Source organism: Protopterus annectens, chromosome 2.part1, assembly GCF_019279795.1.
Source record: "Protopterus annectens isolate FY-2018-M chromosome 2.part1, PAN1.0, whole genome shotgun sequence".
Classification (NCBI taxonomy): Eukaryota; Metazoa; Chordata; order Ceratodontiformes; family Protopteridae; genus Protopterus; species Protopterus annectens.
Window position 1 is genome coordinate 1,911,788,627 of NC_056729.1, and position 25,340 is coordinate 1,911,813,966.

The 25,340-nt window shown below is 39.1% G+C and overlaps 1 protein-coding gene across 2 annotated transcripts in view; it reads right to left on the reverse strand.

Moving 5' to 3' along the window:
* The window catches only part of LOC122794810 (IgGFc-binding protein-like), a 159,056-nt gene that overhangs the window by 50,864 nt on the left and 82,852 nt on the right, over nt 1–25,340 (reverse strand). For both annotated transcript variants that reach the window (XM_044063421.1, XM_044063420.1), the window contains one exon: nt 12,748–13,968. In XM_044063421.1, coding sequence (XP_043919356.1) covers nt 12,748–13,968 — 1,221 coding nt within the window. The remainder of the gene's footprint in view (nt 1–12,747; nt 13,969–25,340) is intronic.

Below are 25,340 nucleotides of genomic sequence, written 5' to 3' on the forward strand. Positions count from 1 at the left end.
CAATTTGTCTTGGCTGCTATTTTTTTTCAGTGTTGTTTACCTGCTTATCAGTATCGTAGTTGTTGGTTACTGAAGATGTCGGCTATTAAGTTTTGTGTATGATATTTCACTCTCTCCTTCATATACATAAATACATCGATATGGAGAATAATGCTGAGTATATTGCCGGATATTCACATTTACTACTGTTTAAGATTTAATTCAGACTGTTATACACAGCAAAAATCATAATTCTTAGGCATATTCAGAAATGTTTAATGTTAGTAAGAGTTAATTACCACAAGACAGTGTTTTTTACAGACATACAGAAAATAGCTATTCTTTTTTTTTCTTCTCAAATACATGCCTTTGTATTTGTATCTGGTATGTAGACTTAGCCATATTCTGTGACAGTAGGGAAAAAAAACACCTTCTCAATGTAATCAGCACTTCACATGAACAGTAAGCTTTTCTAAATAACCCACAGTGTTAAAAGATTTTTAATTGGCAATCATTTAGCTTGTACTTACTTTAAACAGTCATTACTATCTGAGTATCTGCTCAGATTTTGAACAGGGTGTTCCTGTGAATTGGAGACCCCCGGGCCTGCAGTGGAGTTCACAGCAAATAATTGTTAGGCGCAGCTGATGTGGGGGGAGGTTGTTGCAGAAGTAGCAATCACGTTGATGTTGTTTTTAACTGTTGTTGGATTTGATGAAGCATAAATTAACTTGGCTACTTATTTTTTACACTGGTATTTAGCGTACATCTTGTTAGTGTAACTACTGGCCATTGATTATCAATGTTGTTTAGGAAAAACTGAAGAAACAGTATTAATCATTCAGCTGGGAGGTAGTTCAACTGTTGTTGACTCAGAAGTTTTAGTGAGTTTGGGTTTAATCTCCACTAGAGGATGGATGTCACTGGAACGTTTTAATTGAAATGTCAAAAGATAATTATAAGATACAAAACGGCATACAGCTCAACCTCGTCGTGGCAAAAAATCTTGACAAGCTCTAAAATAATGGGGAGACAAAGGCCCAAAATAAGGGCAGGGTTTAAATATTGCTCTTATGAACTTAGAAAGGTGCTAGAAAAACAGAATTTGCCTTAGCATGCATTTTCTGAAAGATATGAGGGCTGAAAACTCAAATGTATATAATTGCTTAGTGACTTAAATCTTCATTCATTTTCCAGAAAACCAAATACTTTATGAGAAACAGACCAAACAAGAGGCAAAAATCTGGATATTCTGCAAAATACTGGACAGTTGAGAGGCATGAAAAAAGTAAATCAATAAGTCAGACAGTACAGTGGAGATGCCCATATGTAGATGGAATGTTGTTAAAGGCTAAGGTCCACAGCAAATGCATTAATTTAATAAAATAGATAGATAGATAGATAGATAGATAGATAGATAGATAGATAGATAGATAGATAGATAGATAGATAGATAGATTGTCAGACAGATAAAAGAGTACAACAACTGTAAATGGAGTGAAGAAGGGGATGAGTGCCTGCCTCCATCAACTGTGCATGAAGGATGGTAAGAGAGAGGTGTGGTGCACTATAGGAATGGGAGTTGTTTTGGTCAACCCCCCATCTGTGGCAGTCTTTTTTCATTGCATGCATAGGTCCTACTCTGTGTTTCCACCTCTAAAAGCAACAAGGAGAGGAAAGTAAATATAATAGTACATGTGTGTGTGTGTGTGTGTGTGTGAAAAGGTGTGATAATGCAGAGTCATATGCAAACAGTAGCTGTATATAGAAATGAAATAAACATAGTGTAAATAATTATAATGTACAAGGAAGAAGAAGATCACAGATGAGGGCCTGCAAGTATATCTGTTCTGGGTGTTGTATCTGGTACACGAAGACCTGCAAGTATACTTATCTGTTACAGGTGTTGTACTTGATAAACTGTTAATTGGTTTGATTTTAATGGCAAGGGAGATACAATAGGCCTGTGTCCCAGACAGATGTTAGCTTCAGCAGAAATACAAGCCTAGTAAAGGCATTACCTGTTAATATATCCTTTTATTTAGTGTCAAACCATTCTATGGCAACTTTTGTCAGGAACTCATTCCTCCTTATTGTAGCCTTCATAATTCATGCAGTGCCTTTTCATTTCTGATTATTATTTCTACTGTGACGTCTTTTAAATACTTTTTCTGCAGTGCCATTTGTCTGGAAGACTGTTACACTATAGGAGTAGATGTTTTCATATACCCTTCTCCAATGTTGCACATTTAATTACAATAAAAGTACACCCTGAAACATGATTTCCTACTTATGTGGTTTTGTTCTGAGATAAATTATTTTCCTGGCCTTTACATTGCAATAGAAACTCAGCTGATTAAAAGAAAATATTAAGTTTATTTCGCACAAGGGACACTCAGGGCAGAAAAGCTGTTATTAAACCTGCAGTGCCCAGTTTTGCATGTGGGGCAGTATGAGCACAAAAGATCTTTAGATGATTATTATCAACACTTCTGATGAGCAGTTGGTTGCTCAATGCCATGTGTCATGTCTATGAAATGAAGTAAGGCCTTACACTGTATTGCAGTACCACTTAGAGTAGGCAGGAGATCCGAGCATTGCCTGGGTGCATTTTTTTAGCATTTACAAAGGGGCAGCCACACATGGGGGGCATACCCCTCAACTGTCCAGATTTTTGCAGAATGTACAAATTTTTGCCTCATATTTTTTATTTGTTCCTCATAAAATTTGTGTTTTTCTGGATTTTTGTTGCACATCCATGAGGACTGCATTCACTAAATAATGGCAGGCATTTGAGTTTCAGACTTTATTTCCTTCAAAAAATCATGGTAACACACAACCTTTTATTCTAGCAAATTTCTAAGTTTATAAGAGCAATATTTACACAGAAACATAGAACTGCTGGTTTAACTTAGTGGTATGTTGCTATGTTGTTGTTGCCCCTATTATTGGGGCTTTGCCCCCCCCCCCATTATTTTTGGCTTTGTCCAGATTTTTTGTGCTAAGAGGTTGAGAGGTATGATGGGGGGAGGGTCAGTGGAGAATTGCAGAAGATATGTGGAGAACTAAGGGTATTCCTGGTTTTGACAAGTTGAAGGGAGCCTCAAGCATTTACTTTTATGAACACTAGAGAATAACAGATAGGACCAAAGGTTCAAATTGTTAGGGAAAAATCTCAGGGTATTAAGATAAGCATTAAAGGTATGTAATGCAAGTAAAAGAACAGAGTAAAAGAGATAATATAAGTTCTAGGCATTTTTAATTTTGTGGATAGGACAGTAGGGTTTAGGAGGACCTTTAAAAGGTTGAAAGGTCTCTATCAACCTTTCTGAAAGCTGAGTGGCAAACACGGACACACACACACACACACACACACACACACACACACACACACACACACACACACACACACACACACACACACACACACACATACTTGGCTTATCTGATTTTCTGGCAGGATTTATGTCTTCTCCTTCTGGCAGGATACATGCTAGACAAGCAGAGTCATAACGCTATACAGATGCAGTGGGTACCATTAAGGGGAACTATCTTGCTCCTGATAAGAAGGACTGGACACAGGCAAGCATCCTAAAAGACCTAATTTTCTTGGAGCTGGTGTCCTTTCGCAGAGGCACAGTGACTTGGTAAGCTGAGGTAGCTAATAAAACAATTATTTTCTAGTTTATAATCAGGCAGTAGTTGAAGTTGACTAGGTGAACATCAAAATCAAACTGAATGCAAATGCTGTTAAGGAGTTTGGTCTTACAATACCTGAAAATGAATATTTTTTTTTCTGCAAAATAGTTTGCAGGTGCTTTGAATGGTATTGCTGACAGTCTGACTTCAGATGTACAAGGTCTGTAGCAGTAATGGAAGAATTATAGGATAGCATGATGTCATGGGAGGTAAGATGGGATTTGAAAGTATAAGCAGGCCAGTTAATAACAGAATAATTGAGCATCCAGCACACTAAAGCCTGTAGAATATGACGGACATTTCTGACATACCTCTCAACTGTCCAGATTTTTGCCTCATAATTTGGTTCATTCCAAATAAAATTTGTGTTTTTTTGGGAAATAACTGAGGATTGAAGTCACTAAATAAAGACATACATTTAAGTTTGAGACTTAATATCCTTTAGAAAATGCCATTATTCTAACAACTTTCTAAGTTTATAACAGCAATATTTAAAATCTGCCCCTATTTTTAGGCCTTTGTCCCTCCATTATTTTAAGATTTGTCCAGATTTTTTGCTCTGTGAGGTTGACAGGTATGACTTCAGAGCATCATAGTAAAACAGAATAATTTTTCTCTTTGGGCAAGGTGTTGAGCTACTTTGTGCACAGATGGCAGGAAGGGAATGCAGAAACATTAATTCACGTACACTTCATAGGATCATAGGAGGTTACTGGGTTAATGGTCCTGGGACCCTTGCAAGCCTAGCCAAAAGTTAATCCCCAAAAAGAAACTTCAGTCAGCACCTGTTGCCCCTGTCAGTGAGGGAAAGAGGTGGTACCCCTGGGACAAATTTGAGGTTTCCCATCCACTCATCTAGGTTGCGCTTGAAGTCGGTCAGTGAGGTACTCTGTTTGACGTGTATGGGAAGTCTATTCCAGAGACAGGGCAGCCTCTAGGAGACAAACGTGTCTTTCCAGCAGGTTTTGTTGATGTCACATATTAGATTCAGGCCTTTTAAGTGGGTAATGCATGAGGAGTTAGACTTATGGATATGGAGCATCTCTATTAGGGCAGGGTCTGAGATTGCCATGTAGGCGAGACACAGATCACCTCTGAGTGATCTATGATACCGAGTAGAGTGATAGTGATTTGAGCCTGTCCACATAGGACAGGTGTTGGATGCCATGGATTCTCTTTGTGAGGTATTTTTATGGCCTTTTTAGTTGGTTCAGATGTTTGGAAAAGTGCATACCAAATGGGGCATTATACTCAATTAGTAGTCTAATGAGGAAGGACTATAGAGAGGTAATAGCCTCCATTTTTCTGGATGCAATCCTTTTACTTATGGGATGAACCAAGTAAAAGGCTTTTTTGACCACTGCCGCTACATTATGATCGAATGTGAGATTGTTATCAACCTGAGTACCCAGGTCTCTCACCACAGGTTGTGTGCTAAGGGGGTTGCCATTGATGTGACATTCAGTGGGGGCTGTGTTTTTGCCAAATGGTATGATGATGCATTTTTTTGCATTTAGCTTGAGGCCATGAATTTGGCATCAGTCATTAGTTGCTGTGAGACCCTCTTGCAGTATGATAACATCATTGGGGAGGCAATGACAGCACCGTACTTACAGTCATCCACAAAGCTGGTCAGCCACAGGCCTTTTGTCTTTGTCTTGACCTCTGAGAAGTAGATGCCAAACAGTAGGGGTCCCAGGAGAGATCCCTGGGGTACTCCACAAGTGACAGGTCTACTATCAGAGGTGGAGGCACCTATTTTGAGCTTGAGGGTCCTGTCGATCAGCCAATTGGCCACCCACCTGATGAGATAGGAATTTATGCCAAGTTGTGCTAGCTTTTCGATGAAGCCTGAGTGGAGAATTGTGTCAAAGGCCTTGGTCAAGTCAAGATAAGCTGTATGTACTGACTGTCCCTCATCCAGGGCCTTAGTGACAGTCTCATAAATCAACCAAGTTCAACAGGCAAGATCTGCCCTTGATGAATCCAAACTGGGTGGGGTCAAGTGTTTGGAGATTGCCTATGTCATTGTTTAAGAGATCCATAATAATACAATACATGGCTTTACAGATCAAACTTGTCAAGCTAATGGGGTGATAGTTTCCATGGTCAGTAGTGGCACCACCTTTGTGCAAGTGGATGACAATGGAAGTTTTCCACTCTGCTGTAATGAAGCCTGTACTTAGGATCTGGTTGAATAGGTTGCTCAATGATAAAGCCAGTTCTTGCTGGAGATGCTGCAGAATACAGCCTGGGATACTATCAGGTCCCAGTGAAGCTGTGTTCTTTGCCTTGATAGGGCCTTTAACACTTAATCTATGGAGATGTGATGTGCGGGACAAGTATCTGGGATGTCGAATGGGCCTTTGGGGGGACGGGGGGGAGGGACTTTGTACTGAACCTATATGCTAGCAGGTTGGCTATGTCAACAAGATCAGTGTAAGTGATTCTGTTAAGTACTAATTCCGAACAAACCTGGTCTTTGCCATGGACATTTCTGACATAAATGAAGAAGGTTTTGTGGTTTTCCTTTATTAAGAAGGCTAGTTTTGATTCATAATTAGCTTTGGAGGATTTTACTGGTGATCTAATTTGCTTGTGGAGGCTAAGGAGGGAGTTTTCCCAATTTGGAATTTATTCCTTTTGACCCTTGGACAACAGTTTCTTCTTTTTTTTGTAAAGCCTGTTGATAGAGGATATCCACCAAACAGGTCTGTGTTTCCTTGAGGAGCAGGTTTTAGTTCTCTTTGGTATGATTGAGTCCATGCAGTTGTACATACAGTACACAAATGCAGTATACAAGCACCTGTACAGCATAGTTGCCTGCATCGTCTGAGGGGGGGGCAGTGGTGTGAAGCTACAGATACCCTCCCTTAGGAGGTTGTAGTCAGCTTTTAAGAAGTTTTTTGGCTTGATTATGGCTGAGAGGGGGTGGGTGGGAAAGACACTTCAAATGAGACAGTCCAATGATCTGATCTCACCAGGGAACAACATACTATAGGAGTGGTGCAGCGGTCACCCATGATGGTGGGAAGCAAGTCCAGAATGTTATCTGGGATGGTGTAGCAAAGCAGACCAGACTGCAATAGGTCAGCAGGTAGCATTGAGAAGAACATAGATTGCCTTTTGTTTTACTCAGTACTGCATATTAGTACTTGAAAGACCTGGCTTGAGTCATTTTATATTTTCATTTACATCCTCAGCAAAACATACGTGACACATTATGCAGTTTGATGCAGCTCTGAAGAGGTCATGAGCTCACTGGTTCCAATAGTGAGGCTTGTGCTTCATTTGAATGGTACCTGCAGTGTCTCTGCCAAGAACAAATAGCCCACACCATGCCTGCAAGTCTCCTGCTAGCTCTGAACTTTCACTAATGTTTTTACATTCTGTGAATTAGTTAGTCAGAGAGTATCACAGACATACATTTGAAAATTTCTGTTGTAAAAAAGCTATTATTACCAATGCAGTTTATTAGGAAAAAATTAATTTTCTTTTCATTGTTCCATTCCCATTCAGAAAAAAACTATAGATAGATAGGTAGATAGATGATATGTGCAAACTGTAGCATCCTCAGAGAACTGCTGCCTCTCTTCTGCAATCTGTAGCCAGAAAAAGCAGAAGCTAATTAGCGTGCCGTGCTGTTCTCTGTCTCTTCTTCTATAATGTACAGAAGCTAATTAGCGTGCAGTGCCGTTCTCTGTCTCTTCTTCTATAATGTACAGAAGCTAATTAGCATGACGTGCCATTCTCTGTCTCTTCTTCTATAATGTACAGAAGCTAATTAGCGTGCCGTGCCGTTCTCTGTCTCTTCTTCTATAATGTACAGAAGCTAATTAGCGTGCAGTGCCGTTCTCTGTCTCTTCTATAATGTACAGAAGCTAATTAGCATGCAGTGCCGTTCTCTGTCTCTTCTTCTATAATGTACAGAAGCTAATTAGCATGCAGTGCCGTTCTCTGTCTCTTCTTCTATAATGTACAGAAGCTAATTAGCGTGACGTGCCATTCTCTGTCTCTTCTTCTATAATGTACAGAAGCTAATTAGCGTGCAGTGCCATTCTCTGTCTCTTCTATAATGTACAGAAGCTAATTAGCATGCAGTGCCATTCTCTGTCTCTTTTTCTATAATGTACAGAAGCTAATTAGCATGCAGTGCCATTCTCTGTCTCTTCTTCTATAATGTACAGAAGCTAATTAGCGTGACGTGCCATTCTCTGTCTCTTCTTCTATAATGTACAGAAGCTAATTAGCGTGCCGTGCCGTTCTCTGTCTCTTCTTCTATAATGTACAGAAGCTAATTAGCGTGCAGTGCCATTCTCTGTCTCTTCTATAATGTACAGAAGCTAATTAGCATGCAGTGCCGTTCTCTGTCTCTTCTTCTATAATGTATAGAAGCTAATTACCGTGCAGTGCCATTCTCTGTCTCTTCTTCTATAATGCACAGAAGCTAATTAGCGTGCCGTGCAGTTCTCTGTCTCATCTTCTATAATGTACAGAAGCTAATTAGCGTGCAGTGCCGTTCTCTGTTTCTTCTTCTATAATGTACAGAAGCTAATTAGTGTGCAGTGCCATTCTCTGTCTCTTCTTCTATAATGTACAGAAGCTAATTAGTGTGCAGTGCCGTTCTCTGTCTCTTCTTCTATAATGTACAGAAGCTAATTAGCGTGCCGTGCCATTCTCTGTCTCATCTTCTATAATGTACAGAAGCTAATTAGCGTGCAGTGCCGTTCTCTGTTTCTTCTTCTATAATGTACAGAAGCTAATTAGCGTGCAGTGCCGTTCTCTGTCTCTTCTTCTATAATGTACAGAAGCTAATTAGCGTGCAGTGCCGTTCTCGGTCTCTTCTTCTATAATGCACAGAAGCTAATTAGCGTGCAGTGCCATTCTCTGTCTCTTCTTCTATAATGTAATGAAGCTAATTAGCATGCAGTGCCGTTCTCTGTCTCTTCTTCTATAATGTACAGAAGCTAATTAGCGTGCCGTGCCGTTCTCTGTCTCTTCTTCTTTAATGTACAGAAGCTAATTAGCGTGCAGTGCCGTTCTCTGTCTCTTCTTCTGTAATGTAGCATTAAAATAAGGGCCTAAAAGGTACATCCTTTTGGTCTGTCCTCAGAACTCAGTTTAAATCTGCTGTAAACAGGATTCTGGAACCAGAGAGTCGCCATGGTGGTGTTGAGATAAAATTGGCTGTAGCTGTTTTTTTTCTGCTTGAGTGGTATGGCATTTTCATTATAATTACTTTTTATGCATATCTGAAATTTGTTGTAACTATCTCAGGTAATGTCCACATTGTAGCATGGCTGAACAGTATTTCATAGGCTAGGTCAACACACAGGTCAGGAATGTCTGCTGACCCAAATACAGTGGCTAGTGAGTGAGTAAGTGGGATTTCTTTTTATGACAAATTATGAATATGTGGCATATTAATATTACTTCCAATAAAACAGAGTATGTTTTCATAATATAATGTGCAAGCTCATAATGCAGCACAAATTTTCTCTGATACCTACTCTATGCCTACTATCAATCTGCGTGCATTTATACTTTTTAGCTACAAAATATGCATATTTGCATAAATATATTTCTGTAAATATCTCAGGCATTGTTTACTTGGCACCTTGTGGAACAGCATTTCATGTACCCAGTCACCAAAGAGGTCTGGAATTGCTCCTTAGACAAACACGGTACTCTGTACCAGAAAAAAATATGATTTATTTTCATACAGGTATTTGAAGTTTCACGTTGTTTTTTGTAAAAGTCAGTATTTTGATAGTAAACTTATATTATACATACATATAAAAAGAGAGACAATGAGAGAGAGAGAAAGTTAGAGAGAAAACATGGACACACACGCACACACACACACACACATATACACATACACACACACACACACACACACACACACACACACACACACACACACACACACACACACACACACATACAAACACACTGCTCCTCTCTTCAGAAACATCCAAAAAAACTTGAACTATTTTACAACAAAGTAGCATGGTTTGTTGCCAACATTACCAATGCCACCCATCACTGTATCACTCTCAAGAAACTACAGTGGCTTGAATTTCCACACTAACATATTTCCAACTCACTCCTATTAATTACAGCATCAATAAACCAAATAAATGGCCAACTCTCACCAAACTCATACAATTATGCAACCTTTCCAGGGCAAAATGTTCCTCTGACACACTTGCTACAGATGGATAAACCCAATAACTCATCAAGTAACTCCCTACTCTCCTACTCTGTCGACATAATCTGGAATTCCATTACCCCCTTGCCATGCAACAACACTGCTTAAAAACCTTTAAAACTCAAAGTCCCACCTTCTTAACTCATAGCTCTGTTTATGCACTGTGCCTGGATAACTTCTAGCTTTTCTTCTCCAATGTCCTTCTCCACTATAAACTCCACAGCATATCCATCACCCATCAGGCTAGCTAGGATGATATGCAAAAAAAAAGTGTTTGATAATGAGAGGAAAAAACTTCAAGACATGTTTCTGGAGAGGGAATATCCATTGGCTTTAATAAAATATATTAGTGATGAGCTTTTCAGCAACTGTGGGAATGGATATTTACCCTTTTGGGTACGGGGTTAAATGAGCAACATAATACCATTCTGGTTGATTGTAGCCCTTATGATAAAAGCAAAGGGGGAGAAGTGCATAAATATATGAATGACCCATTCGATGAGAAATGTGATTTTACATGGGCATTCATCTTTCTTCTTCTTCTTCATTTGGCTTTTCCCGGTTAGGGGTCGCCACAGCGGATCACTGTCTGCCCATGATTGGAAGTGGAGTTTTATGGTGTCGAGTTGCCAGCCCGGCATCCAACCTTCCACAGAAGGCACGCACACACGGCTAGGGCCAATTTAGTGTGTCCAATCCACCTACAGCATGTCTTTGGGATTCATCTGAAAATTAAGCTATGAGTATCATTTATACTCGAGATGGCAGTTGAATGAATAAAGGGGTGGTCTATTTGGCTATTTGTAATAACTGTTCAGCCTTCTACATTGGGAAGACTGAGAGAGCAACTTAGAAGGAGGATCTATGAGCACAACTATGACATAATGACAAAAGATCCTAACAACATCTGTTTAAACATTCTACTGTGCGTTCCAGTTTTAAACATTTTTTTTATTTTCTATTCTTGATATTGTCAGTCCTGAACTGATAGGAGGAGCATCGAAGGAACATCTAGAATTTAGGGTGTTGATCTGGCAGATAAGATTAGATGCTACATATCCCCCTGGGATTAATGACAAAATCTCCCTTCCAGTATTAAAGCAGAGGGATAGTAAATATTAACTGGTCCTTGCTATGATCACCAGTAGCATACTTTTATTTATTCATTTGATAATCGTTTTTTTATTTAAAAAAGTATATTTTATATAGAACATAAGTTTGAGAATATGTATGTTTTTAATTAGTATATTATTGGTTGTGTGTAATTTCTTTTAATAAGACATATACAGAAATATAACATATTTTACAAAGGGATGCCTTTAACACAATTAATTTTGTTTGATTACGTAAGGAAACAATTAATAACTGTGGGAGGTAATATAAATTGACTGCGATTAGTTGTCTTTTGTATTCTGAAGAAGTCTACTGCCAGAAGACAAAAAGCTAATATTGTATTTAACTAACTTAAATAAAGGTTTCTGTGTGGACAGTATCCTATGGTGGTTTCCTTTCCGGAGTTGGGCTCGCTAACACCAGAGGTTTTCTTCATATTTGTTTGGTTTTGCCAATTTGTTTCTCCATGAATGGCCTCTCCTTCTTTGTTCCTGTTGCCGCACCCATTTAGACCCAGGCAGTCCTTGTATCCTGTTCTATCTATCCTGATATGTACATTCAAGTCATCCATTATCAGCACCAGTTCATGTTGTCCTGCTTTATCTAATAGGTCCTGCAACTGCTGTCTGAATGCATTCTTTACCTCACTATCACAACCCTGCTGTGGGGCATAGGCTGACATTAAGAATAATGCCCTATCATTATACTGGAGTCTGATTGCCATAACCATGTCATTAATTCTGATGACATTCATCACTGCCTTCTGAAGCCTCTCTTTCACCACAATTCCCACACCATTTCTAACCTGTCCTCTTCCTGAGTAGGAGACTCTGGATCCCAAGCCAAGTAGCTTTGCTACACTGCCCTGCCATCTTTTCTCTTTGATGCATAGCATGTCCAGTCTCCTCTGTGCCATCATGTTATCCACTTCCATGCTGCATCCTGTCAGTGAATCTACACTGACTGTAGCAATTCTTAGTTCATGTTTGGCAAGTTGAATGGTTTTATGGCCAGCTTTCACTCAACAGAGCTATCCTAGGTAACCCAGACAGAGCAACTGGATACCAGTGGCCAGTAGCTTATTGACCCAAGGCTGCTGGGATTTATGATGGGCACATATTGGCCAATAGGGGCACATACACCCCTCCCACCATTACCATGGGTCCCTGGTATAGGTCAGAGTAGGCCTGGTCCTCAACCCACTTACTACCAAATATCCATGCCCATTTGGTGTCATTAATCAACATGACCAAATCAACTAGAGTTACATTTTACATCAAGTGGCTAGCCCTGCCACAGCATGTAGTCTGTGATCCCTGTTCTCCTATCTTAAGGATACTGTGCACCACAGCAGATGCCGAAAGTGGTTGGTCTGTACAACTCTTCCCCCTATAGGGCACCATCTAGACTCTGTGCTGTAGCCCACAGCTCCAGTCACTGGTTGGTCTGTACAACTCTTCCTCCTACAGGGCACCATTTAGAGTCTGTGCTGCAGCCTACAGCTCCATTCACTGGTTGTTCTGTACAACTCTTTCCCCTACAGGGCACCATTAAGAGTCTGTGCTGCAGCCCACAACTCCATTCATTGGTGAGTTTGAGATGGGCTATGAAACTCAAGAAAGGCTTGGATATCTGTCTGGCTGTAGAACTGACACAAAGTTTAGTTCTCCATAATTTGATAGCAAACAGCTAATGCATTAATTGCATGCATATAACTAAAGGAAATAATTAATTGTACTTACTGTTCACTGCTGGTGCAGTTGTTCCAATACCTATGCAGTGCTTTATACCATAGATGTAAGCAGCAAATGGTGAGCATTGTTGCAGAGTAAAATTCTTGTTATCTGAACCTATTACAATATTTGTCCATGCATACTCTGTCCCAGTCATAAAATTCCATTTGGATGTATTTAAGACCGTATTATTGCCACTAAAACTTTCCAATAGTACTGAGTTTTTAGCGATCACACGGACATAGTTATTTACATGAATTTCTGTATTAATAATATAGAAGTTGGAAAATGATTCAGATGGAATGATATTCATTATGAATGGATCAAATAAACTTCCATTGTATTCCCCTCCTACGAATGTGTACATTACCATAACTGGTTGAGTGGCAGTGATAACTAAGGAATAATTTGGAAGCAAAATGATTTCTGAGTAGTTCCCTTTTTGAAGAATAATGTTGCTGCTCATCCCTCCAGTGGTATATTGTATTTCTGTTGTTTGTGAAGCAATAATTGTGACGGTATCATTATAGTTTTGAACAGCTAATGAAGATACTAAGAATGTTTTACCCCAGTCCTTTAATGGAATTAACTGTTCAAACAGAAGATCACAATATGTATAGTATTTATCACAGTTATTACCAGACACCACTGCAATAGGGTATTGAGACATAATTCTAGTGCCAGTTAAACTGACATTGCTTTGTAACTGAACAGCCTCAAAGGCAGACAGTATAATCGTTACATTATCTCCTGACCGATAATTTGTTCCATTGTAAGTGACAAATCCTGTTAGCATAACATGTATTTCATTTGTTTGATTGTAGTTAATAACTGTGAACTCTGGTGAACCAATACTCTTTATTGGTGCAAAGATGTAGTATTCGGTGCCAAGAGTATTCACTGGGAAAATGGTAGCAGAATCAGCTGTGCACGATTTATAGTTGTATGACACTACAGTGACAGGTTTGTCAGATCTGACTATGATTGTGTTGCGTGAAGATAGTACAGTTCCCTGAAGTTCAGTATTGGTTGGAATAGGAACTGTGATAGTTACTTGTTCTTCAAGTGAACGAATTATCTCAGAACTTCTGTTATAAATGATAACCCTGACAGTTGTTGATGGTTGCAAAGCGGTGATAGCAAGGCGGAAGTCTGGAATTGTCATAGAAGTTGTTAAGCTTTGCATGAACGCAGTAATAAATTCAGTTCCTTCACTGTTCCAGCAAACACCTAGAAAAAAGAGACACAGATATAGTATAAAATTGTGTGTAAATACCTTTTTCGCGATCATAAACTACAGTATTAACATTTATACCCATATTAAATGGGTTATTCATGCAGTAAAATATCTAGAAAATATGAAAGAATTTCAATAGTTTATTTTATATTCAAAGACTATGATTCTATGATAAACATGTGAGATAGGAAATTAGACACTCAGCCTAAATTAGGTACACAAAATAAACAAAAATAACGTGATGTTAAAATAATAAAACATTTGGAAGAAAAATTCTGAAATTATTTGAATTAACAAATGGTTGTGCACTGCAGAATAATGCATTTCTTCACAATAATTGTATTTTTTCATCAAACAACTGGATTCTAAATTCAAACAGCATAATTTAATATAATTTACTTTTCACTTTTTTCATGTTATAATCTTTATATAATAATAAAAAATAGGGAAACGTTATGCCCACTTTGTCAACAGAAATTTCCTTGAGTGAAAGAATCATCAAAATTCATCCTTTCAAATTAGCAACACCAAAAGATGTTTGGATTAGGGGCTATGCCCTTACACCCATGTGGGAGAGGACTTTGCAGTCATACCCCTTTTTTAAATGTGCTAACACTATAGTTACTTCCCTTTGGACAAAGGAACCAGCTATGACAAGTTGTCCTGCTTGACAAAATCACTTTCAACCCTAGGACTGCTTCTTAGGGGACAGTAGTTTATCATTTTTCCAATTGGATGCAGTGCTGTATTTATCTAATCTGACCAATCTAATATAAGACATTTTCATTAAGTGGTCAATTGTTACTCTGCACTCCTATGATTGCATAATCTAATACAAATTATTAGCCGTAAATAGGAGCATAATCCTGGTTATATATTTCCCTAGATTCCAATTCATCTAAGATGTCTTCAGACTTATCAGGTATAGCAGATACCACAAATACATTATCAAGATTTAAAAAAAACTCCAACATTAGAGTAACAAAAGGAATCTGTCATGGTGTCTGATTCAAGGCCATTGAAAGCATTCCATCAGTTCAGTGTTTTAATACCTATCACATGTTCAGGCCAACCACATTATCAAAAGTACTAAAGGTAGGTGGCAGTGTCTCCATATTCTTATAAACACTTTTCTCCAGACTAGTTAGACATGTTAATCTACTGGAACTCCTCCTCCATATCTAACTTACTATTTACCAAACTCCTTATTATATTGTAGCTAGCTAGAAGACCCCAGTATGTACCCCTCAGCCCATACCTGCTACCTAACTAATATGCAGTTCTTTTGTATTAAGCTAAACACCATTCTCCAAGGTGAATTCAAATACCCCTTCGTAAACCTGGAGACATGTACATCCTCAACCATGTATGTCCAGACATTTCTTGACTTCATCAATACAAACTCCATGGGCCAGTTAGTCCAAACCCGAGGCAATTAAATCCTGTATATGGCCATTACCAATACTGGACAGCTTTGCTCAGTATTAATTGTAACTTCTTCCCTGGTCAAATCACAGCACAAGTCAGTCGCATTCACCATAAAACTTAATCCTGAAGCACCTTCCAATACCTTGGTTTTCAGAGATTATGCAAAGGCTAATCTACTGATGGCCTGGCTAAAATCTAAACCCCCTTCCTTCTTGATGACCCAGTTCTTATGCAGAATCCTTCACTGCCAGATTTATTGTGCAGATAAAGAGCTACATAGATGCACCTCTCCACCTCAGAAATACCAAATTTAAAAATAAACTCATATGGTGGAATCCAAATATAATCAGCTTCTATAATAAAAGAAAAAATATTGGACATGAAAATAAATCTAAATCTGAAGATGCTTACAACACTCTTGCTAAACTAAACAAGGAACTCTGGACCCTGATCAAATCAACCAAAGCCAAATATAAGGTAAAAAATAGTCACCCAGGTGAAGGATAACAACAAGGCCTTTTTTAGTTATGTTAAAAATGCCAGAATCAATGTCCAGCACTGTGCAGAACTAATAGTAAGTAATATCATATACTCAGGCCCAGATGACATAGCCAATCTACTAATGGAGAAATCTGAACCCCCCCCCCAACTATTCTCAAATCATATACTCCCACATACACACCTGACCCAAATCTTCCAAGAACAAGTTCTCAAGGCAGTAACTAAGGCCATCAATACTACATCTATGGGGCCATATTATATACCAGACTGACTACTGGTCAGCTGAAATGTGACTTGTCAGATCCCTTAGAGAAGCTATTCAATAATAGGCTTCATACCAGATGAGCATACATTAGCAATGGTCATCCCCTTGTACAAAAATGAGGTTTCAGTGGAACTGGGTAATTATAGACCCTCAAGCCTGACCAGTCTAATCTGTAAGGCTATGGAGAGGACCATTCTGGAATTAATATATAAGGATATAGGTAACCTACAGATTTTTGACCTGACCTAGTCCGGATTCATTACGGGCAGGTCCTGTCTTCTTAACCTGGTCTACTTCTTCAGAAAAGTTACTGAAGCAATGAATGATGGCAAAATAGTGCACACCAAGTATCTAGACCTCACAAAGGTATTTAACACCATCCCACACTTAGGTATCATAGATAAATTCTCCCAGCTAAATATCAATCCCTTTGTAACTTGTTGGACTGCAAACTAGCTCACAAATAGAACCTAAGAAGTTAGGGTTGTTGGCTATACCTCCTCTAAAAGACCTGTCACTAGCAGTGTGTACCATAGTTCAGTCCTTTGACCACTACACTTTAGCACTTCTATGTCAGAAGTCAAAGGTAAGAGTAATGTTATGGGGATGACCAAGTTTGCATATATCTGCAAGCTTGGTTTCATCATAAATTTCCTAGAGGACAGCAATATCCTCCAAAAGGCAAATCCAAAACAAATAACTTATATCAAAACCACGGACTAAAATTAAATACCAGAAAATACATAAGTGTATACTTTGGCAAGCATGATCCCCCTTACAAATATCACATTGACAATACACCCCCGAAAATTGAGCCGGTAGTCTGGGATCTGGGAAACTGTGTTGATAATGAACCGCCCTTCACTCAACAGATATTCAGTATTATAACAGAGTCCTTTTTTATTGCACAGCTTATATTTAAAGATATCACATCCAGATGTAGGGATGTAATAGTTCCACTGCACTATGCACTTATTATACCAGTCACTGTGTATCATGCCCCTTTCAGTTTGCATGTGTCTAGTTACATGTCACAAATAGAAAGACCACAAAACTTTCTCATTAAAACATCAAGGGTGTACATTTTAAAAAGCAGACCATTTCAAACCCTTGTCCCTCTTCTCACTATCATACAGGCTACTGAGACGTGACCTGTGTCTCATGTACAGAGCTTCAACACTCCCTAATTGGTCAGACCTATTTCACATTTGCAAATTCAGTGGTATCATATACACAAACTTAAGGGATCTCTAAGAATTCAAAGGACGTACTGCTTAATTAGTATCTATCTGCCCACCCATCTATCTATCTATATATCTATCTAGCTAGCTAGCTAGCTATGTGTGTATATGCATATATTTTTAAATTCAGATTAATTTCCAGAGTGAAAAAAAGTATTACAGAGAAAGTATAACTACTTTCATGGAAGGAGTAGGAGTAGATTTAATTTAATTTATAATGTATTAATAAATGTATATATATATATATATATATATATATATATATATATATATATATATATATATATATATATATATATATATATATATATATATGGGTCTACTTTAAAACCTTTAAAACACCAACACGCAAAACACTGACGACGAGAACACCGAGACCGGAAGACTGACAACTGAGATGACCGACAGTTTAAAAGCACGAAACTTCACATGTCCGACAAACCACAATCCCGACAATCAACTAAACAAATACCTTTTCTGAAAAACGCACACACAACACAACAAAATCCTTACAAACCTACACTAAACCTTACATACACAACTATCTATACACTAACCTTAACCCAAACGCTAACCCTAAGGTCCATCACTATCGTACACTCACCTAACCCGCACCCTAACCCTAACTCACTTAACCCGCCCCTAAACCTAAAGTCTGTCATTATCGCACACTTACCTTAACATGTCGGTGTTCTCAGCGTCAGGCTTTTAAACTGTTGGTCATCTCAGTTGTCGATCTTCCAGTCTTGGTGTTCTCATCGTCTGTGTTTTGCATGTCGGTGTTTTCAAATAGACCCATACATATATATATATATATATATATATATATATATATATATATATATATATATAGTTCCCCTTTCCCCCTTTATAATCTCGAAATACTGATATCTCGAATTTCAGTATCTTGAGACCATAATGGCGAATTTTTAAAATAGCAAAAGTGCATAATCACGAATTTGAATATCTCGAACTCATGATTATGGCTTTACGCTATGTTACATGCAGTGTTTTGTGTCGATGGTGTCCAGTGTCGTATCTGAATTTAGGTGGCATTTAAGGTAAGTGTTTTGTTAGGGTTTTGGGTGGGAGTTTGAGTGTAAGTGAGTTTGTAAGTTGTACGTGTGGGTTAGAGTAGTGAAAGTATGAGTTTGTAAGTGTTGGATGTGTTGGTGTTTGTATATGTGTGATGTGAGTGTGTGTGTGTGTGTGTGTGTGTGTGTGTGTGTGTGTGTGTGTGTGTGTGTGTGTGTGTGTGTGTGTGTGTGAGGGACTGTAGAATGTCTTGGTGTGAGTTTTTCTTTTTCTGTTTATTCAATTTCTGAGTTAGTATATATAAGTGGGGGGTGCAGTGGGGCTTGCCCCACTGCTTATTTGTAGTGTAGGTTTGTGGTTGTGTGGTGTTATGTTTCTGTGTGTTTTTTTGTTTTGTACTGTGGATATTGTGGTGTATGTGTGGTGTGGTGTATGCTGTGTGTTCGGGATTTCAAATTTCATGGTTTTGGGCTGTTGGTGTTTTGTGGATTCGCCTTTATGGTCTCAAGGTACTGAAATTCAACCTTTCAGTATTTCGAGATTATAAAGTGAATCTATACATATCACTTCAGCATCCATACAGCTGTCTCTGTATTTCATATCAAGTACTGCAGTTTGAGTTATAATTCAAGGAAATGACATCCATGATAAATTAATGGATATTTCACTTCTGGTCATTCATGGGGTTGTCTTGCTACAATGATGTTGTGGAACAACTAATGCAAGATCTTCAAAGCTACCTACTCAAAGCATTATGCACTAATCTGAATTTTATTTTGTGGCACTGGTGTTTATATAACGTATTTTGTGCCTTGCAGTATGTATCTCTTTTTGGCCAATTTTTTTATGGGACAGAAAGTTATAATATGATTCTGAATACTTTGCCTTGGGAAATGCTAAGATACCTTTACTATCACAGCTGTCACACTACCCCATATGGTTTTAATAATGTTGGGACTCCTGTACAGTATGAACCTTTCCCATTTAGCTAAGTATTGATATGCAAAGTTTATACTTGATGATGCAAGCCATTGTTTAAATTTTATAAGATCAGCATTAATGACTATAGTTTAACACTTTTATGTAGGGCAATATTAATCCTGTAACTGCTGTACTCAAAAATTAAAAGTAATACTGTTAAATTCAGGAAATCATACAAAGTACAAGTACACTTATGCCATTCAGCTGTAATCTCTCTCTCTCTCTCTCTCTCTATATATATATATATATATATATATATATATATATATATATATATATATATATATATATATATAAATCTATAATCCTTATGCCAAATGATATGTATAGATTATAATCTATAATCCTTATGGCAAATGAGATATATAGATTATAATCTACAATCCTTATGACAAATTTCATAATTTTATAATCTATAATCCTTATGACAAATCTCAATCTGATCTTTATAACATTTGCTATTTTTAAATATTTTGGCCCCTTTTGCAGTTGACCATCAGCTGACTCGAAAGCCTCTCCTTTTTCATTGGGGTGGCTACACCCAAAAGGCCTCCCTAGACTTTCTGTGACCCATGTTTTGTGCTAGTGAAGAGATAGAAACACCTTATTGCAAAGCCATATATACTACTATTGAAGAGGATATTGTATTATCCCCCCACACTACCTCCTGATGCACAAATGTACTGTCTCAGAACAGACCTGCAATCGGTGTGCTTACCAGTCAACCCACCTCTGCAGTGACTCAGCCAAAGGGCTGAATTCCTGAAGAGAACACTCCCTTTGCTCAAGCCCCACCTTCTCAAGAGGTCAGTCCCAAGGATCGTTCATGTGCACCCCCACTCTCCATGATGGTTATTAACATTCTTGAATACCAGCTCCTCAGATACCCAACCAGTCAGACTTACAGTGCTTCACTGCTACACTTTGAACTTTATATATCTCTCTCTGTCTCTATTTGTATATATATATATATATATATATATATATATATATATATATATATACACTAAAAACTGCCACAGTGTGTGCATAGCTAAGCACCGTGTATGTCTCATAGGCTCATAGGTAGGTACTAGGCTATCAGCCCTAGGGCCTATAAAAGCCCAGCCAAAAAGGTACCCTGACTTTTGCCACCCAAGAAAATTATTTTCCTGTGTCACTGTCGAGCAGAGCCACAGAAGTGATCTCTGGAGTGAATTTCCTATTTCCCATCCAATTATCAAGATTCTTCTTGAAGAGTGCTAATGAGGAGCTTTGTTTGATATAGATAGGTAGTTTATTCCAGAGTATGGGAAGTCTCTGGGACAGGAATCTAACCCTCTGGCATGTTCTGTTTATTGTGGTGACAAGGTTTAGATCCCTAGAGCGTGTAGCTCGGAGGGATTGGGATTTCTTTAAGTGGAGCATGTCCGACAGCCCTGGGTTTGACATAGCTTTGTATGTTAGGCAGAGATCACCTCTGAGTAGGTGATATGCGATGGAGTAAAGCTGGAGTTTTTTGAGACGGTCTGCGTAGGGCATCTGTTTGAGGCCAGTAATCCTCTTTGTGAGGTATTTCTGCGGCCTTTCCAGTTGTTGTAGATGTCTTGTGAGGTACATACCAAAAGGGGAATTGTACTCTATAATGGGTCCAGTGAGTGATGAGTAGAGGGGAACAATGGCCTGTTTTTTTCTGGATGAGAAACCTTTTGTGATGAGGTGTTCCATGTAGAAGGATTTCCTGACTACTGTGGTGATGTGATTATCAAAGGAGAGACTACTGTCCACCTGTGTCCCAAGGTCTCTTATGACACTTTCGGTGTTAAGTATACTACCGCCTATGTTGTAGTTCATGGGTACAGAGTTTTTACCAAAGGGGATGACAATTCCCTTTTTGGCATTGAGCTTGAGGCCATGGCTTTGACACCAGGCATCTGTCTCAGTGAGGCCCTTTTGTAGGATGTCCGCATCATTAGGAGTTTTGATTATGGCTCCTAGTTTGCAGTCATCTGCAAACTTCATTAGCCAAAGACCTTCTGTCTTAGCCTGTACTTCAGAGAAGTAGATACCAAACAGGAAAGGACCCAGGACTGAACCCTGTGGTACTCCACTTGTCACTGGTCTGAAGTTGGATTTGGAGTATGCTACTTTCACAGTGTGGGTTCTGTCAGTGAGCCAGTTGGCAACCCATCTTGTGACATTGGGGTTTATACATAGTTTAGTGAGTTTATCTATAATTCAAGAGTGGGGAATGGTGTCGAAAGCCTTGGCAAGACCTAGATAGGCTGTGTGAACCACCTTACCCTCGTCTATGGCTTTGGTGACTGCTTCAAAGAAGTCTATCAGGTTTAGGAGACATGATCTGCCTTTTACAAACCCAAACTGGGTGGGGTCAAGAGTTTAGAGATTTCCAATGTCTTTGTTTATAAGTTCCATGATGATATGCTCCATGGCCTTGCAGACCAGGCTCATCAAGCTAATGGGGTGGTAGTTCCCAGGGTCCGTGGTGGCTCCCCACTTGTGGAGTGGGATAACTGTCACTGTGCACCATTCAGCGGGCACAAAACCTGAGGTGAGTATATGATTGAACATGGTACAGTAAGTGGGTTGCCAGTTCGTTCTGTAGTTTGTGTAGAATGCAGCCTGGGATGTTGTCTGGTCTCATGGATGCTGTGTTCTTGGCTTTGGAGACTGTGTTTTTTACCTGTGCAGCCATGATTACAGGAACTTTGTATTCTTCCAGTATAGAGATGGGCCCTTTAGGAGGTGATAGGGGGGTAAAGTTAGCACTGAACCTATCTACCAGGATGATGGCAATATCCATTGGGTCTGTATATTTAGTGCCATTGTGCTGTAACTCAGAGCAGATCTGAGTGTTGCCATTGAGATTCTTGACATAGCTATAGAATGCTTTGTGGTTGTCTTTAGAATCAGTGGCGATTTTGTTTTCATAACTAGCTTTGGAGGATTTTATCAGGGATCGCAGCTTCTTACTGAGGCTGACCAAGGAGCTCCTCCACTCATGGGATTTTACTCCCTTTTGCAACAGTTTCTTCCGTCTGTTGTACAGTTTGTTTATGGCAGGGGATCACCAGATTGGCTTCCTTTTTTTGGAGAATAGCGTCTTGGTTCTGTTTGGGATAGCACGATCCATGCACTTGTGTAAGTGCTTATAAAGTGCAATTGTGTAGGATTCAGTAGTCATAACTATATTGTCCATCTGCATGGGTGTCATGAAGTTCACCACTTCTGTCTTAAGAAGCATGAAGTTGGCTTTGGAGAAATTTTTTACCGTGGTTTCCTTAATGGGGGGTGGGGGCAGGATGTGGATGTGGATATCTAGGGTGATTAGCTTATGGTCGGATCGGACCAATGAGGAGTTGACTTCAGGTGTGGAACACCGGTCAGTCATGTTGGTAATTACAAGATCTAGGATATTGTTGCCCCTGGTGGGGGTGTGGATAAATTGATCCAGGGCATTGGAGTTTATGAATTCCAGAAAGCGTTGAGTGAAGGAGTTGGTACATGAGTACTTTTCCCAGTTAATGGTGGGGTAGGTGAAATCGCCCATTATTAGGGTGTTTGGTTGAACCCTAATATTTTACAGTACATCAAGAAAAGAGGAGTTGGAATCCCAGGGCATCTGTAGCAAGCTACAGTTTGGCTTGCAGTTTTGCCCAGAGTTAGTTGCACTTGGATAACCTCGGATGCATTATGCTGAGCAACTGGCCTGGAGGTGTTGATATCCTTAATGAATATGGACACACCTCCACCTTTGTTGTCCCGGTCCCGGTTACATGGCCGAAAAGTGTGGTATGAGTTATAGCCTGGTAGTGCAGGGGTTCTCTCTGGAACCTTGAACCATGTCTCAGTCACTGCACAGATTTCAATGTTCTCCATTTTAAGGAGTGCCTCGAGTGAGTGCATTTTGAGATTTAGACTTCTAGCATTGAGTAGCATCACCCTCAGTTTTTGCTTGCCTGTTCTGGTTACAGTGGTGAATTTGTCATTTGAACCTTGCCTTAAAAAGGCACTATAGGGGTGGCAAGAATCTTAGCTGGTATCCAGAATCCCAGGGGTGACAGGTGCAGGGCATCTCTGGCAAAGCATCGTGGTACCTGGTGATTTTCTGTGCCACCAAGTTCCACAGCATCTGCATAGCTAAGCACAGTGTATGGTACCTGGTGGTGCTCTGTGCCATCAAGTGCCACAGAGTGTGCATAGCTACACACAGTGTATGAAGCATAGCTGAAGTAAAATGTTTGGAAAAGGGAAGGTGGGAAATAAGGAATGGGGGATGAAAACAAACAGGTAAACACAGAAAGTGAATGCCTTGGAGGCTAGCAGGTGGGGAAAGAAGGCAATGTGCATTTCTGGGAGCAGAGAACCTCCTTTTTCCATATAAACAGAGAGGGGATATGGTGGAAGATATGCAAGGGAAACCTGGATATGAAAATATGGTGCAGGATGGGTAGCAGAGGCAAGCACACAAACAGTACAGCATGGACAGGCAGCAGCACACAAACAAACAGAGTATAGACAAATGATGATGGGCTTGGTAATACAGAAGATGTGCTACATGACAGAACAGGGTTAGGTGGGGCACACCAGCAAGGAATAAGTAGGATATTGGCAGTGGGGCAAAATACACAGAGGCTTCACTAGCTAATGTCTCTGCATCTATGATCAGAATCAGGATTTGGAATGGTTATATAATTGAATGGCTGCCAACCATCTGCAACTTAATATATGCAAGACTGTTGCCATGGCTTCTGATATCACCTTCAGGGAGTCACTCTATAAAGTCTTAAATCCAATAATTATTTATAGCGATGATATAATGACATTTATTAGGAAGGTTAAAAATCTTGGTGTGATTGTTGAAGATAACTGACAGTCTAAGGTCAGGCATATCTGTTTTAAAGTCATTCTGCATTTATCTAGAGGACACACATTGCCTAAAACAACTTCTTCCTGGTCTTAATGAACACCATTTAGTAGTGAAACATGCTTTTTTGTCTTCACATCCTGACTTCCTGAAGAACGTTTGGTGGTGGATTATGGCCTGTTGTTGCCTAATCATGACTTGCTGAAGACCTTTGAGTGGTGGACCATGCCCTTTTGTCTTTATATCTTAACTTCCTGAAAAATGTTTGGTGGTACAGCATGCCCTTTTCCATCAAATCTTGACTACTGTAACTCCATTTATCTAAAGCTCCCAAGCAGTGAGCTTAAACACATGCAGTTGGTTCTGAATTCTGTAATTCAGTTACAATTGTATGGAGCTGGCATTACCTCTCTGTTTCATGTCATGCTATTTCTACAGTCTTGCTGTAATGTATTGTAACCTTATATGATATAGATTCCTCATCACATAAAGAGTTCTTTGTCCATTTCTGTCCAGTTAGACTCATGTTCGTCATCCTTGAAGATGATGAAAGTGTCCAGAGTGAATTAACGTCCTCTGCAAAATCAGTCATTCAGTTAACAGTCTCCTTGCATCTAACTTCTTCTTCCAGCAGATGAGGAAATCTGCTACATTGTTAAAAATTCTGATAAATCTATCAAAAGCAATATATTTTAGGAATCTGTGGCGGTTTACTGATTGCATTATTTACTGACAAGGTTTCTGTACCAGATTCTGTCTTTGGGTACTGTTTGTTAATATAGTCATTTTACTCTTTTGATGTTTTAATTATTAACAGTGTTTGGAGGTAAGCACCTTTTAGGATGAATTATTTTGTATACTCCCCTTTTGTTCACAACCAAGCAGTTAAATATGCATGTTAAACTGATTATTTCTCTTTCATAAGGGAAATAAATAAAAACAATCTGCTTCTGCTTTTTAAAGTATGTTAAGTGAATTAGTCAGGGGATGCCTTTGTATATATAAAGATTTATCTAAACAAAGTTGCTTATCTGTTAGTGATTTTAA